The 13,286-nt window shown below is 39.3% G+C and overlaps 1 protein-coding gene across 2 annotated transcripts in view; it reads left to right on the top strand.

Annotated features, from left to right (window-relative positions):
* PRKAG2 (protein kinase AMP-activated non-catalytic subunit gamma 2) overlaps nucleotides 1–13,286 on the top strand; it is a 459,590-nt gene that overhangs the window by 353,286 nt on the left and 93,018 nt on the right. For both annotated transcript variants that reach the window (XM_036758525.1, XM_036758526.1), the window contains one exon: nucleotides 124–226. In XM_036758525.1, coding sequence (XP_036614420.1) covers nucleotides 124–226 — 103 coding nt within the window. The remainder of the gene's footprint in view (nucleotides 1–123; nucleotides 227–13,286) is intronic.

Raw genomic sequence — 13,286 nt, forward strand, 5'->3', positions numbered from 1 at the left:
CCGCCGCCCAACCCACCTCGAGTCCCCGCCGGGCGGCCGCGGCAGGTCTCCGGGACTTCCTCCAGCCTGGGTCTGAATGCTGATCCTTCTTCTCCTCTCTCCCCTCCTCCTCCTCCTCCTCAGGCGGCTGTAGCAGCGGCCGCGGCGGCAGCAGCAGTTGCAGCAGCAGCAGCCCCAGGAACCGCTGAAGCCGGCATGCTGGAGAAATTAGAGTTAGAAGAGGAAGGTGAGTGAGCGAGCGAGTGTGTGCGGCTCCCGACCAACTCCCGCCCTTTCCCCTCCGTGGTTCGGGTGCCTTTCATTCCTCGGGGGGATTGTGATTATCACGGACATCCGCGGAGGCTGGGCTAGCCGCCCAGGCTGAGGTTGCAACTTCACCCCCAGGGTCCCCCCCCCGCCCCCCACCCCGCCTTCCTCCCTCCCTCCCTCCGTCCCTCCTTCCCTCCCGGGGATGGCTGAGAAGGCGAGGCGAAGAAGGGGACTGCCGCCGGTCTTCGAACCGCCACCGCCGCTGCCGGTGTGAAAAAGAGAGAGGGGATGGGGTGGGGGCGGGGGCGGGGGAACCACCCCACCCCGCCCTTCCCCCCTCCCGGAGCAGAACGCCCGCTAGTCCAGGGATGCCCACGAGCTCATCACCTTGAAGCCCTCTCCGGCCAACTCTGGCGCTGATGGGCGACGGTGACTCGTCCGCGGGCTGGCCAGGAATTCAGGGATGGAGAGGGCAGAAGTGTGGCAGAGAATGATGCCAGCGGTGGGAGATAGCTCTTGTCTTTCTCACCAGGGAAATAAATACCAGCCAGTTTTCAGGAGCTGGGAGGAGGGGTGGCGGCGGTGAGGGATCCGGCAACCTTAAGCCAAGTGCTTTCGGTGGGTCCTTTTGTCCTTTACTGGCTGAACAACCCAAATTATGACTAGATACAGTGCAGTTCGTTTTTGTATATGTCGTCATTTAATGCTTCGGTGTCCTCGCCCTAGCTTTTTAAAGCCCATACCTATAAATACACAGAGCTGGTAGGTTACCTTATTTGTGATAATACCACCCGTGGGTGACCCCCTCCCCCTTTTAAAGAGGCAAATTCTAAAGAAAAAAAAATAGCGTCTTACTGAATTGTTTTCTAGTTTACTTGACTTAACCAGCGCCCTATATCATTTCTATTGCCTCTCCACATAGTATCCTTTTTTCCTTTATTTTGACCTAGCCTTCTCTAAAACTATCTTTTAGATCTTTTGCTGAAGCTATTAGGATTCAAAAAGAATAAGCTTTTATTCTGTTAAAAACTAGTACTCATTACTGAGTATGAACGGATCAGAGTTGGACAGCATTTTTTTTAAGTCTAGGCATCTTTTTAATATTATGGCTTCATACAAAAAATCTAGACAATTTGAGAAATTAAAACTAGTAATATTCTTCCATTATAAATATATTATAAATGGGGTTTATGTTTTCTCCCCAAAAGCTGATAGACTGAAGCCCTGAAACAAAGAATGTGCCATGTGGGTGCTGTCTCAGTGCCAACTTTACTTTGATCCTGTTCATTCACTGTCAGATGATTAAGTAAACCACACATTTTGTTAGCCGTATGATATTAAGCAGATCCTTGCTTTTGTTTTTTCTCCTGTTTTTAGCCACATTGCAGCAATTCCACTGACGTATCTCACCGAGGATTGTTTTATAATAAATGATCGTAAAATTTGAATTTCTTTATTCACTGTCTTCAATGGGTTGAAATAGCATAATATGAATATTTACTATGACTTGGTTATTTCATCCCACTGAAAAATAACCTGGCATTTTCAATATGAACACAATAAAATGTCTTTATATAGCATATCACCGTGGCATAGATTTAATCATACTTCAAGTCAAATTGTGACCCCTGTGTGTAGAATGATGTATAGCCTAGTCTCTCTCATAAGGGGCTCTAAGAGCCTAAAACAGGGATTACCTTTGTTCCATGACTGTCATAATCTGCATCATCTGTATTTTTGGTTTTGAGAATATTGAAGGGAGAGGAGAAAAAAATGAGAAACATTTTAGTTAAGAACACCATCAATTAATACATCCAGTACATAGGCCTCTTGAGATCGTTGTTTGCTTTTTACTGAAGGATACGCAACTAATATAATCTGTCAAGATCCTCCTTAACTCTAGTTAGCATTTTCTCTTTATTTTTCTATGATATGATTATAAGGCATTTCCAAAAAACAAGTTCGTATGCTATGTTTAATTTAATTGTCTCAATTCAGTTTATGGAGCATCCATTGCCTATCTTCAAAGAGTATACATTCTACCTTTCATTCTACTGCTATTAAGTTCATTCCATACTCATTGACTTAAGTAGCTGGTCTGAATTCACTTTAGGGGTTGAGGACTTCACTTCTAGACAGTCTCTTTCTACCTTTCTCTCATAACTTTCCCTTGCAGTAGTTCTGTCCAACTTTTCTAAATTTTCAAGGAGAATTAAACAATGATTTGTAACAGAGCTGAGCAAAAAGGGGCAGTGTGTGGCTTTCTACTTGAGTTCCCTTTGCAGTGGTGGAGTGATTGAGTCTTTATAGCACTGCTTTGTTTCCATTGAACTTTAAATTGCTTATTCATCCAAAATGGGGAGGGGGGGAATGAACATCAAACAGAATTTTACATTTGTTTAGACAAAAAAACAAGCTTTACAGAAGAAGCTGGACATTATACTTTTAAAATATCCTGAGAACTGATGTTGCCAATGTGGATAATAGTTTCGCTTCTGTCCAGGAGGTCTCCTTCTAACCTTTAACTTCTTTTTGTATCATGTATTAATATCTTTCATGTACCTAAAACATTAGGTACCAAAATACATGTGTAACCAAACATCAAATGCCTATTACTACAAATAGTATTTTCTCCCTCTTAATTGTTTATGAATGTGCTTAGGAATTGGGGGTGGGTTGGAGGTGAGGAGTAGGGAGAAAAGAGTGGGAGGGATAGGGAGAATGTTGTTTAAAAATCTGTTTTAATAAGAAGAAAAAATAAGAAAGCTTTACTGTGAAACTACTAAGGATATATTTAATTCAAAAAGGTTTTTTTGAACCCCTATTATGTTCCCAGTACTGTGCCATTTATTTCAGAGGATTTCATAGGATCATGGCCTTTAGAGCTTGGAAAGGACCTCAGATCTCTAGTTGAACCCTTTCCTTGTATAGACAAGGAATCCAAAGCCCATAACTTTCCCAAAGACATACTGGCAGCAAGTAACTTTGTTTCAACTTCCAGTATATTTGGAAATAAATCTCTCTTTTAGGTGTCATAGAGGAATCAAGCTTTTGCCAGTTTTGGAAAAACCAAAAACATAAGCCTCTTGAAAGTAGGGCCTTGCTGAAGATTTTTGTATCTCCAGTGCCTAGCACAATGCCCTGTAAGTAGTAGGTTCTTAATAAACATTTGCTAAACCGATTTTTAAAGAAACACCTGTCACTCCATATGTGGCTTTAAATTTTTTCTATTCTCTTACTTACCTGTCTTAGGTTACAGATTCATTCCAGGGCATGGGTCTAACTCTGTACTCTTCGTACGTCACCAAACCACAGCATTATTCATTGTAGCATCATGAATTTAGAACTGGAAGTAACTTTAGAGATCATATAGTCCAGCTTCTTCATCTTCTAGATGAGGGAACTCGATCAGCAAAATGGTTAAGTGAACTTAGGCCCTCAGTAGTAGGTAAGATTCAGACTCAGGTCCTCCGAACCCACAACCAGTATTGTTTTCATTGCCCCATTTTGCCACCCCTAAATAATCTGCTGACTCTTTGAGGCTAATAATGGTTATGGAAGCATGGTCCAACCACATAGTAGATAAGAGTACTGGGTTTGGAGTCAGGAAGACCCCGGTTCAAATCACTTCTCTGACACAATAATTGTTTGACCTCGGGCAAGTTTATGAGTCTCAGTTTGCTCATCTATAAAATGGAGGTGATAATAGTACCTGGAGTACCTACCTCACAAAATTGTTATGAGGCTCCGCTGAGCCAATAAAGGTAATATGCTTTCCAAGCATCAAGGCAGTATCTAAAGTCAGCTATTCTCATTAAAACCATTCCTGTTCCTTTTTCCTGTTTTTTTCTTATCAAGAGTCTTGAAACATTATCCCAGTCATTTTCTATTGCCATCTCAACCACCCTTCATCCTAGTTTTTTTTTTCCTTATCTATTTCTTGCTTCAGAATTTTTTATCCTGCCTTAACTTAAATTTGGAAGCAGTTTTCCCATATTCAAGAAAGAGCTAAAATAACAGTGTCAGTAATTAAAGTCATTTTTTAAAGCTGTCCATTGTTGTAGCTCCCTGCTAATCAAATGCTGTCTCAACTGTATACTCTCTACTAACTAGTCTTCCTCATTAGTAATTAATCTTTCCCTCTTACCTTACTATCTGCACCGATCATACTGTCTCCCATCATAAGAAAAAGGATATTGATTGACTCAGCTCCATTCACCTTGAACAGTTTTCTTACCTTGCTCTTTCTATTCACATCCAAGATTATTGAGATCGTTGTCTAGATCTGTCAGGTAGTTTAAGAAAAGGTTTGGATTGGTCTACTATAGGTCCAAAAGCTTAATGGAAACTGGAATGCTTTAAAATTTGACCTTTTGCTTTCAATTTAGGGAAGACAGCTATGGCCATCCACAAAGCATCACATAAAACTTGGCTGATGAGAACAAAATTCTCTCATTTGGTCTAACATCAGTTATACTATTTAACTATATCCAAAGGCTCAGTCTACTTTCTTACTCCTTGACCTTTTTACTACAATTGACATATTTGTCTTCTGATCCTCAATTTCCCTTTAACTTGAAACCCCTCTTTCTTCTCCATGACCCTAAATTGTCTCAAATCTTCTCCTAGCTTTCACATCGTATAGTGGAAAGAACACTAGACCAAGAGTCAGGAGACCTGGATTCTAGTCTGAAATGTGCCACTACGTAGTGGCACTAGCCTAGGTAAAAATAATTTTATATTTCTGGTTCTCAGTTTCCTCATCTTTAAAATGAGGTTGGGCTAAGTTGCCAAGGTGCATTTGTGTTCTAAATCTACAGACCTTCTAGCTGAGATACATTCCAGTGATTTTAGCTATGTTTTCTTTATAGTAAGTCCCTCAGTTTACTTTTGTCTCCTTGATTTCCTTTCTCCAGTTTGTATCTGTTCTAGCCTTGCTCCCTTCTTGGATGTTTTGCCACAGTAACAGTACAGAATATCATAAAAATCACATTCAAAGCCTTGCTCCTTTTCCTATTTCCATGTTACCTTTTCCTTCACTTGGTATCCTGGTCATCTCTTGCATGAATAATTATAAACTATCATCTACTTTATCCTGTTTTTACACTGTCTTAAAATTATACATGTCTGGTTTTTTTTCAACCACATCATTCTTAGATCAAGTGGACAAGAAAATGCTTTGAAAGAGTAAAATCCTATTATTACAATCAGTTGAATGTTACAGAAAGTCAGTCAGAAGAGTGCCACTGACTAGGGAATGCAATATAATGGTTGAGATTGAGTTTGGTTCCAAAAGTATTTATCCATTGCCTTCTATGTACAGGCCTATGCTAGGTGCTGCCATTTGGCAGTCTCTGCCTTCAGCAGCTTTCATTCTACTGGGGAAAATAACATCTACCCAAATCAGTAAATATGAAAAACATACCAAGTAATTTTAGAGGCTGTGAGGGGAGAACTCAAGAAGACAGGAGGTGATCAAGAAAGGCCTTGTGAAGGAAGTAGATCTTGAGCTAAGCCTTGAAGGGAGCTGGGGATTCCAAGAGGCTTTACCTCACCTTCATACCAATGTGCTCTTTATCATTAAAGCATTTATTGTCATGCTCCCATTTGCCTCTGTCCCCTCTCATCTACCCCAGCTTAGGTTCATGGGATTTAGAGCTGGAAGGGACTTTATAATACAGTCCCCTTTGCTCCAGGTAGACAAACCTTCGCCCCTAGATGTTCCATTCTTCATCTGCAAGCTGTTTTGGTGGTCTCTTGCCTAACATTTCCCAATCCTTCACTTTCTGTTCACTTAGAGTTCCCATACTTTTAAACATATTTTTCCAGCAAGCCAGTCCAAGTTACTTTATCCTGACCAGTGGGTAAGAAATCAAAGCTGTGGGATAGTGGAAAGGTTATTGTACTAGTAAGCAAGTGACTTAGGTTCTACTCCCACTCAGCCACTAACAGTCTATGTCCCCTAAGCCCTCTGGGCCCCAGTTTCCTCATCCATAAAATAAGAGGGTTAAATGAGATAGTCACTAAAATGCTTTGTGATTCTGTGAAGAAAACATGGGGAAGATACTTCCTATCCAAAATATAATCCAATATTAACTCCTCTAATAGATTAAGAACACACAAAAAGATCTTAGCATTCTTCATGTTTCCATTAGGGCAGGATTACCTCATTATATATTAGGCTTAACCTATTTAATTTCCCCTTCTCACTCCTACAAATGCTCTCTCTTCATAGATCCTTTATAGGCAAATTCAAGATAGTGAATCATTGTTGAGTATGATGTGAGGGTTAGTGACCTCTGGTGGGCAGAGGTATTCTGAGGACAGAAGTCATCACATCTTTGTAGAATTTGTGAGTCGCACAACTTTGGACAATTGCTGGAAAGGATGGACCATGTCGGTAGTCCATTGTCCACATTCACACCCTCCTAGACTGGTTATGGATATTCACCACTGTCGTTTTGGCCAAAACATGGATTCACTGCTCCTGTCTCCATGGTAGTTTGATTTTCTCCCATAGCTAGCTCAAATTTCTTTTTGTCAGTAAGGTTTCAGTAACTAGAAATTCTAACCATAGGTGGGGATATATGTTTTATACATGGGATGTTGTAGGAACTCTGCTACTCCTACTAGCATCAGTGAGACCTTAAATTCCATGAGGGCAGAGATGAGTCTAATATGACATGGTAGAACACTGAACTAAGAGTCATACTTGGGTTTGAGTACCAGCTTTGACCCATCCTAGCTATATGACTGTCAGTGAGTCACTTAATCTATTTTGAGCCATAGTTTTCTTCTCTATAAAATTGCAAGTCTTCTCCATTTTCCCTGTCCAGCGTCTCATGTGTCCATCCTCTTCGCTCTACTTACAGAGATTCTACCGTACTTTGTCTGTATCATCCTTCCCCCGAACAATTGCTGTAACCTCCTGATTGGTCTTCTTGCTTCTAGTCTCTCTATTCTACAATTCAACTTATTCCACACAGCTGCCACAACTGATAATAGGATGATACGATTACAGACTGAGAACTAGAGGGGACCTTAGAAATAGCTTAATCCAACCCCTTCATTTTACAGAGGAGGAAACTAAGACACAGAGGTTAAAGGACTTCCCCATAGTCACACACAGGTAGTACCATAGTCAGGATTTAAACCAAGGTCCTCTAGCACCCTCTCATCTGTGCCTGACCACGTTAGACCATGCCCCCTGCTCAGAACTTCTCAGTGGCTCCCCGCTCCCTCGAGGATAAAAAACAGAATCCATAGGCTAGCATTAAAAGCTCTCCACAGTATGGTTGATTTACCTTTCTAGTATTAGTTAACATTACTCCCATTCACATGCCATCCAGACCAGTCAGATGAGCTTGCTAGTTGTTACCTACGTACACATATCATTCTGTCGCCTTCCTCTGTAACTTTGCATGGATTGTTCCCCACATCTGAAAATATACTCCCTCCTCAACTTTACTTATTATAATCCTTCACTTTCTTCAAAGCAGAGCTCAGATGCCACCCTTGGCAGCTAGGTGGTAAAGCGGAGAGAGCCCTGGGCCTGGAATCAGGAAGACTTGAGTTCATATTCAGCTTCAGACACTTAATAGCTGTTTGACCCTGGGCAAGTCACTTAATCTCTGTTTGCCTCAGTTTCCCCATCTATAAAATGGGGATATTAATAGCATTTACTTTCCAGAGTTGTGGTGAGGATTAAATGAGTTAATAATTGTGAAACACTTAGCTGGGCACATATAAGCACTAATAAATGTTAGCTATGGTTAATGTGAGGCCTTTTCTCATCACCCCAGTTGTTAGTGCTGACTTCCTCTTAAAATGACTTTGCATAACTTTAGATCTTCTTTGTAGATATAAGCTCTTCAAAGACAGGAGCTGTTTTATTTCACTCCCTGTATCCTCAGCATATAACACAGAATGGGCACTTAATGACTATTGTATACAGATGTGAGCTATTATCCAACCTTTAAAAAATTATTTTTTAACATTCATTTAAAAATTTTTTAAAATTTCGAATTCTCTCCCTCCTGCCTCTCCTCCCACCCATTAAGAAAGCAAGCAATAACATCATCTAACCTTTGTATCTCCTCCAGTGCCTAGCAGGGTGCTTCGAACATATTAGGTGCTTAATAAATGTTGAAGTAACTTCTTCCATATGATACGTATGCATATAGTCATAGCAATGCCATACTAATGATCATAATGCCTCCTTGTCTCTGAATGGCATCTTATACTTTTTCAAAGTATATTCATGTTCATTTTAATTGGACTTAGTATATTTTAGCACTTAATCTTTTCATAAGAAGTATGTAAAGCATTATATTCATCTGCTAAATGGATCATGTCCTTACAAATGAAATTGGCAGTGTAAATAAAGTAGGAAGAATAGACCATATCCCCAGAGTGGTGAGAAACCCTTCTCAACTAAAAATGTAATTCGCTCTAACATCAGAAGACTAAAAATATATCCAGTTAGGTAATTGAAGAACTGGAAGGCAGTTCTTCAGGCAGAAGCAATGTGGTGGCTTGCTTACAAAGTACATTATCTGAGTGGAAAGGCTTTAAGATCACTCTTTTGTTGCTGTGATTGCACTTGTGCTAATGTTAGGGAAAAGGCGAGCTGATTGAGCTCTAATTATAGAGGGTGAGAGTCATGTTGTGGGGCAGGGACAGGTTGAGGATCCAGTTTAATCTCGGGCTGCATTTTTATAGCTTTCATTTATTGCTTTCCAATATGTCTCTCTTCAAGCCTGTTCTCTTACATGTCCTTGTTGGAACTCGATTCCTGTGGCTTGAGACTAGTCATCTGAGTTTGGTGCTACCCAGCCCCTTGTTGTTTCAAGTCTCTCCAGTCTGTTTGCTTGTATCAAGAGTTCATTACCCTCCTCTCTATGCTATTCTAAATTTTCCTTGAAATAAAATGTTTAGAAATTGTCAAGAACTTGAATTTGTCGTGTCCAACTGTAATTTGTTTTGTCTGTGATTTTTGTTAGCCTCCAAATTGGCCACAAAAAGCAATTTTGTGAGTGTAATAAAAATAACAATAATGGCTGTTGTTTATGTGGCAATTTTAGGTTTGCAAAGCGCTTGACATATATTAATTTGATCCTCACAACAGTGGTCTTGTAGGTGCCATTGATGTCCTCAACTTGAACTTGAATTTTTTGTTGTCTCCTCTCATGGGGAGCTAGCCTATGCTTTAAAATATATTTATTGAAAATTTTGCTGACTTGGTTAATCTAGCTTGTGCTTTTGCTTAAAAGAAAGGGATTGTAGTCACAATAAGAGCTGACATATAGTTTTAAAGGTTCTCAAAGCAATTCGTGTGTATTTTCCTAACAATTCTATGAACTAAATGCTTTCATTATCCTCATTTCACAGACGAGGAACTGAGAATCAGAGAGGTAAAGTAACTTGCTCCCACAGCCATACAGGTCATAGATGTTAGAGGGAAGATGTGACCCCAAGTGTTTCCTAACTCACTATTTAACACTCTTTTCACTGTGTCCAGCAGCATGAGCTGCTTCTCCAACATCAATCATCCTGACAGTCCAGGGACCTGTAATTTAGAAGCCCTTTTTCAGCCTTTGAATATTTTCTAATTCCCTTCTTTTGGGGCCCTCAGTTGTTTCTTTGCTAATGTTCTACCTCGTCATCAGATCCTGTTGATTCTTCCAAAATGATATTGCTTACATCTATCCCTTTCCATTCTGAGTGCCACTGCCCTAGATCGGCCCCATATCTTTTCCTAGACCATTACAAAAACTTTCCTAAATTGTCTGAACCTTGGCCTCCCCAGTCCTTCCTTCCTTCCCTCTCCCAGTTAGACTGTCTTTCTTATTACCACATAAGTTTAACATTCATGCCTTTCCCACTTCATCCCTGCTTTATCTCTCTCTACTATTCTTCCCATGTGCTCTAACCAAACTTGACTACTCACCATTACATGAACACCATTTATGTTCTCCTCTTTTGTCCTTTGTCCATTCTATTCCTTCCATTTAAACATGGACCCCATCTCTCCCTTGTACCCCTTTCCATTCTCCATGTTTTAAAATCCTATGCATCCCTTAAAGTCCTACCCTTTAACATGAAATCTTTCCTGATCATTCCAACAGGAAGTAATCATTCCTTCTCTAATTCCTATAGCACTTTATGCCTATTTTATGGCAATATTTTGCATTGCTTTATGTCAATTATTTGTTGCCTATGTCTTTCCTCTCTTCTGTTACATAGGTCATATGTAGATGAGTAGGTACATAGTAAGTACTTGTTGAGTGTCTATGCCTTATATTTCTGCTTCACAAAATCATTTCAGCCCAAATTAGCCCCTCTTCTCTATTTCAATTCTGAATCCCCACTTTTGCCATTTGGCTAGTAACACAGACTGTCTTTCCTCAGTGTAAACATTCTAGCACTCATGTATACTCAGTGCTGGGGCTACAGAGGCAAAAAAAACAAACAAACAAACAATAAAACAGCCTCTATGCTCAAGGAGCTAAGAGTTTCCCAGCTGTCTGGAGAGGTGCAGCATTTAACCAAATGAGTAAATACAAATACAAAGTATACACAAAGTTGCGCAAGGTAAATGTAAGAGGGAAAGAGTACTGACTTCTTGGGTGTGGAGTGTTCAGAAGGCCTTGTGTAGGACATGGCATCTGAGGCTTCCTTTTATTAGAGCTGGAGGTGATGAGAGCACATTCCAGACTTTGGGGATCATCAGCAAAGTCACAGAGGAAAAAGATGGAATATTGTGTACAGGTCACAACCATTAAGTTTGTCTGTCTGGTCTGGATGGCATGTAAATAGGAGTAATGTTAACTAATACTGGGAAGGTAGATGAGAGCCATATTGTAGAGGGCTTTTCATGTCAGGCTACAGATTTATTTTTTATTTTATCCTAGAGGGAATAGGGAGTCACTGAAGAATTTTGAGTAGAGAAGTGATATGGTCAGATCTAAGTTTTAGGAATTTCAGTTTGTCAGTCGAGTGGTCAATCTAGAGAGTGAAGAGACTAAAAGCAAGATGACTAACTAGTAGGCTATTGCAGTGGCATAGGAGAGATTCAATCAGTGAGGACTTCAAGTAGGGTAGAGCCTGTATAGTTAGAGAGAAAGAGATGGATACAAAAGATATGGTATAAGTGGAATCTTCTACAATACTTAGTAACTGAATAAATATGGGAATTGAGGAAGAGGTCAAGGATGACCCCCAAACTTATGAACCTGGGCAAATGGAAGGATAATACTGTCCTTAATAGAAGTTTGGGGAAAAAGAACTGGGTTAAGTTAGCACAATGTAATGAATTCTGTTTTGAACGTGTTGAGTTTCAAATACATGTGAAACATATAAGTGAGGAATAAATTAATGAAAAGCATTTGTTCAGCACTTAATACATGCAAAAAATTGTGCTAGGCACTAAAATTACAAAAAGAAAAGCCAAGGTAGCCCCCACTCTTAAGGAGCTAATGTTGTAATAGGGGAAACAAACATAAAACGGAGTTCAGGAGAGAGATTAGGTTGCATTAACCTAACTGGCAGCATCTTAGAGCATTTGAGCGTATCATATGAACACTTTGGATAATGATATATTAGATATGGTCTAAATATTCCCAAATTCAGGCACTTCCATAATGACAGAACTCAGAGATACACATGACAAAATGTAGTTTTGTACATGTAGAAATGTAGGTCCCCAGGCTCTGGGGCCACATAAGGTATTCAGAGTTGTGGTTTAGCATCATATCAATATCAGAAAGCATACTGCATTTCTGAATTTGGGGGGTTTCAGTTCTCACTTAAACTGCATGATCAAATAAACTAACATGTGGAAAATGTTTTGAAAACTGTAAGACATTATACAGATATAGGGTATGATGATAATGAGATACAGAATTAAGAAGGAAGTTTCAAGAGAGGGCACTGGCCTTTCCCACTCAGCATTTAGTAAGTCATATTACTAGGACAGAGTCAGGAACCCAATGCTAATTAGAGATAATAATACAGAAATTAAAAAATCAGATTATCAGACCAGGCACACAGAAATGAAAGGAGTTAGGGTAAGACACAAATAATTAAAAAAAAGTGAAGTAGGTTGTCCCACAGGAATAACAAAAACACTTTATGCTTAAGATCTAGAAGACATACCTGGCCAGCTTCACTCTCTTGTGGATTGATGGTTAACCCCCTTCTCACATGCCAGTTTATTTTCTTTCTGAGCCCTGACAAAGAAGAGGCAAAGACATACCACAAGTGATAAAAATGTAAAGCAAATCAAAACCTGATGGGAACCATTTACGGTTCTTAAGCCACTGATAATTTTATTTGTGCTGTACCTTTAGCTAAGGAAGGGAAGTAAGGGAATAAGCATTTATTAAGTGCCTATTGTGTGCCAGGTACTGTACTAAGTGCTTAACAAATATTATCTCATTTGAACTAGTTTTGTAGTCTTATAGTGTTAGTTCTACAGTGTTTGTCTTGATGCTACCTCTTTTTTTATATTTCCTTTCTAATAATCTTCTCCTATTGTTTTCTTTATTTCTAAGAGAAGAAAACATAAGCTTTTCCCTGTGGCATGCCCACCCAGAATTCACCAATAAACATAGCTTTCCATGAAAATCAAACGCAATGAAAACAGAAAGAAATATATTAAAATTATTTTTGGTCTGCTGCTTAATAACCATTGCTCTAATGTAAATTTTATTTGGAGTTTGAACTTATGCTTATTTTATGCCTATTAAGTACTTTAAACTCATAGCTTCTTTTATTATTTTAAAAATGTCACTCTTCTCATTATATACTTTTAGCATGCATCTTATTTCTTCTTTTACTCCAAACTTCAAAAAAGACATAAACTTATTTTTAAAAATATACAATATAAATATGTGGTTTATAAGTGACATATAAATTACATAGTTGAAAATGATGAATGTATATTCTGCATAGTATTTTCTTCATGGTGTTGTGATGAAATTTCTATAAATTAAATTAGAGAATCACTTGTAGTGCTCTTAGTTTTGTATTTTTGA

Source organism: Trichosurus vulpecula, chromosome 5 (genome assembly GCF_011100635.1).
Source record: "Trichosurus vulpecula isolate mTriVul1 chromosome 5, mTriVul1.pri, whole genome shotgun sequence".
Classification (NCBI taxonomy): Eukaryota; Metazoa; Chordata; class Mammalia; order Diprotodontia; family Phalangeridae; genus Trichosurus; species Trichosurus vulpecula.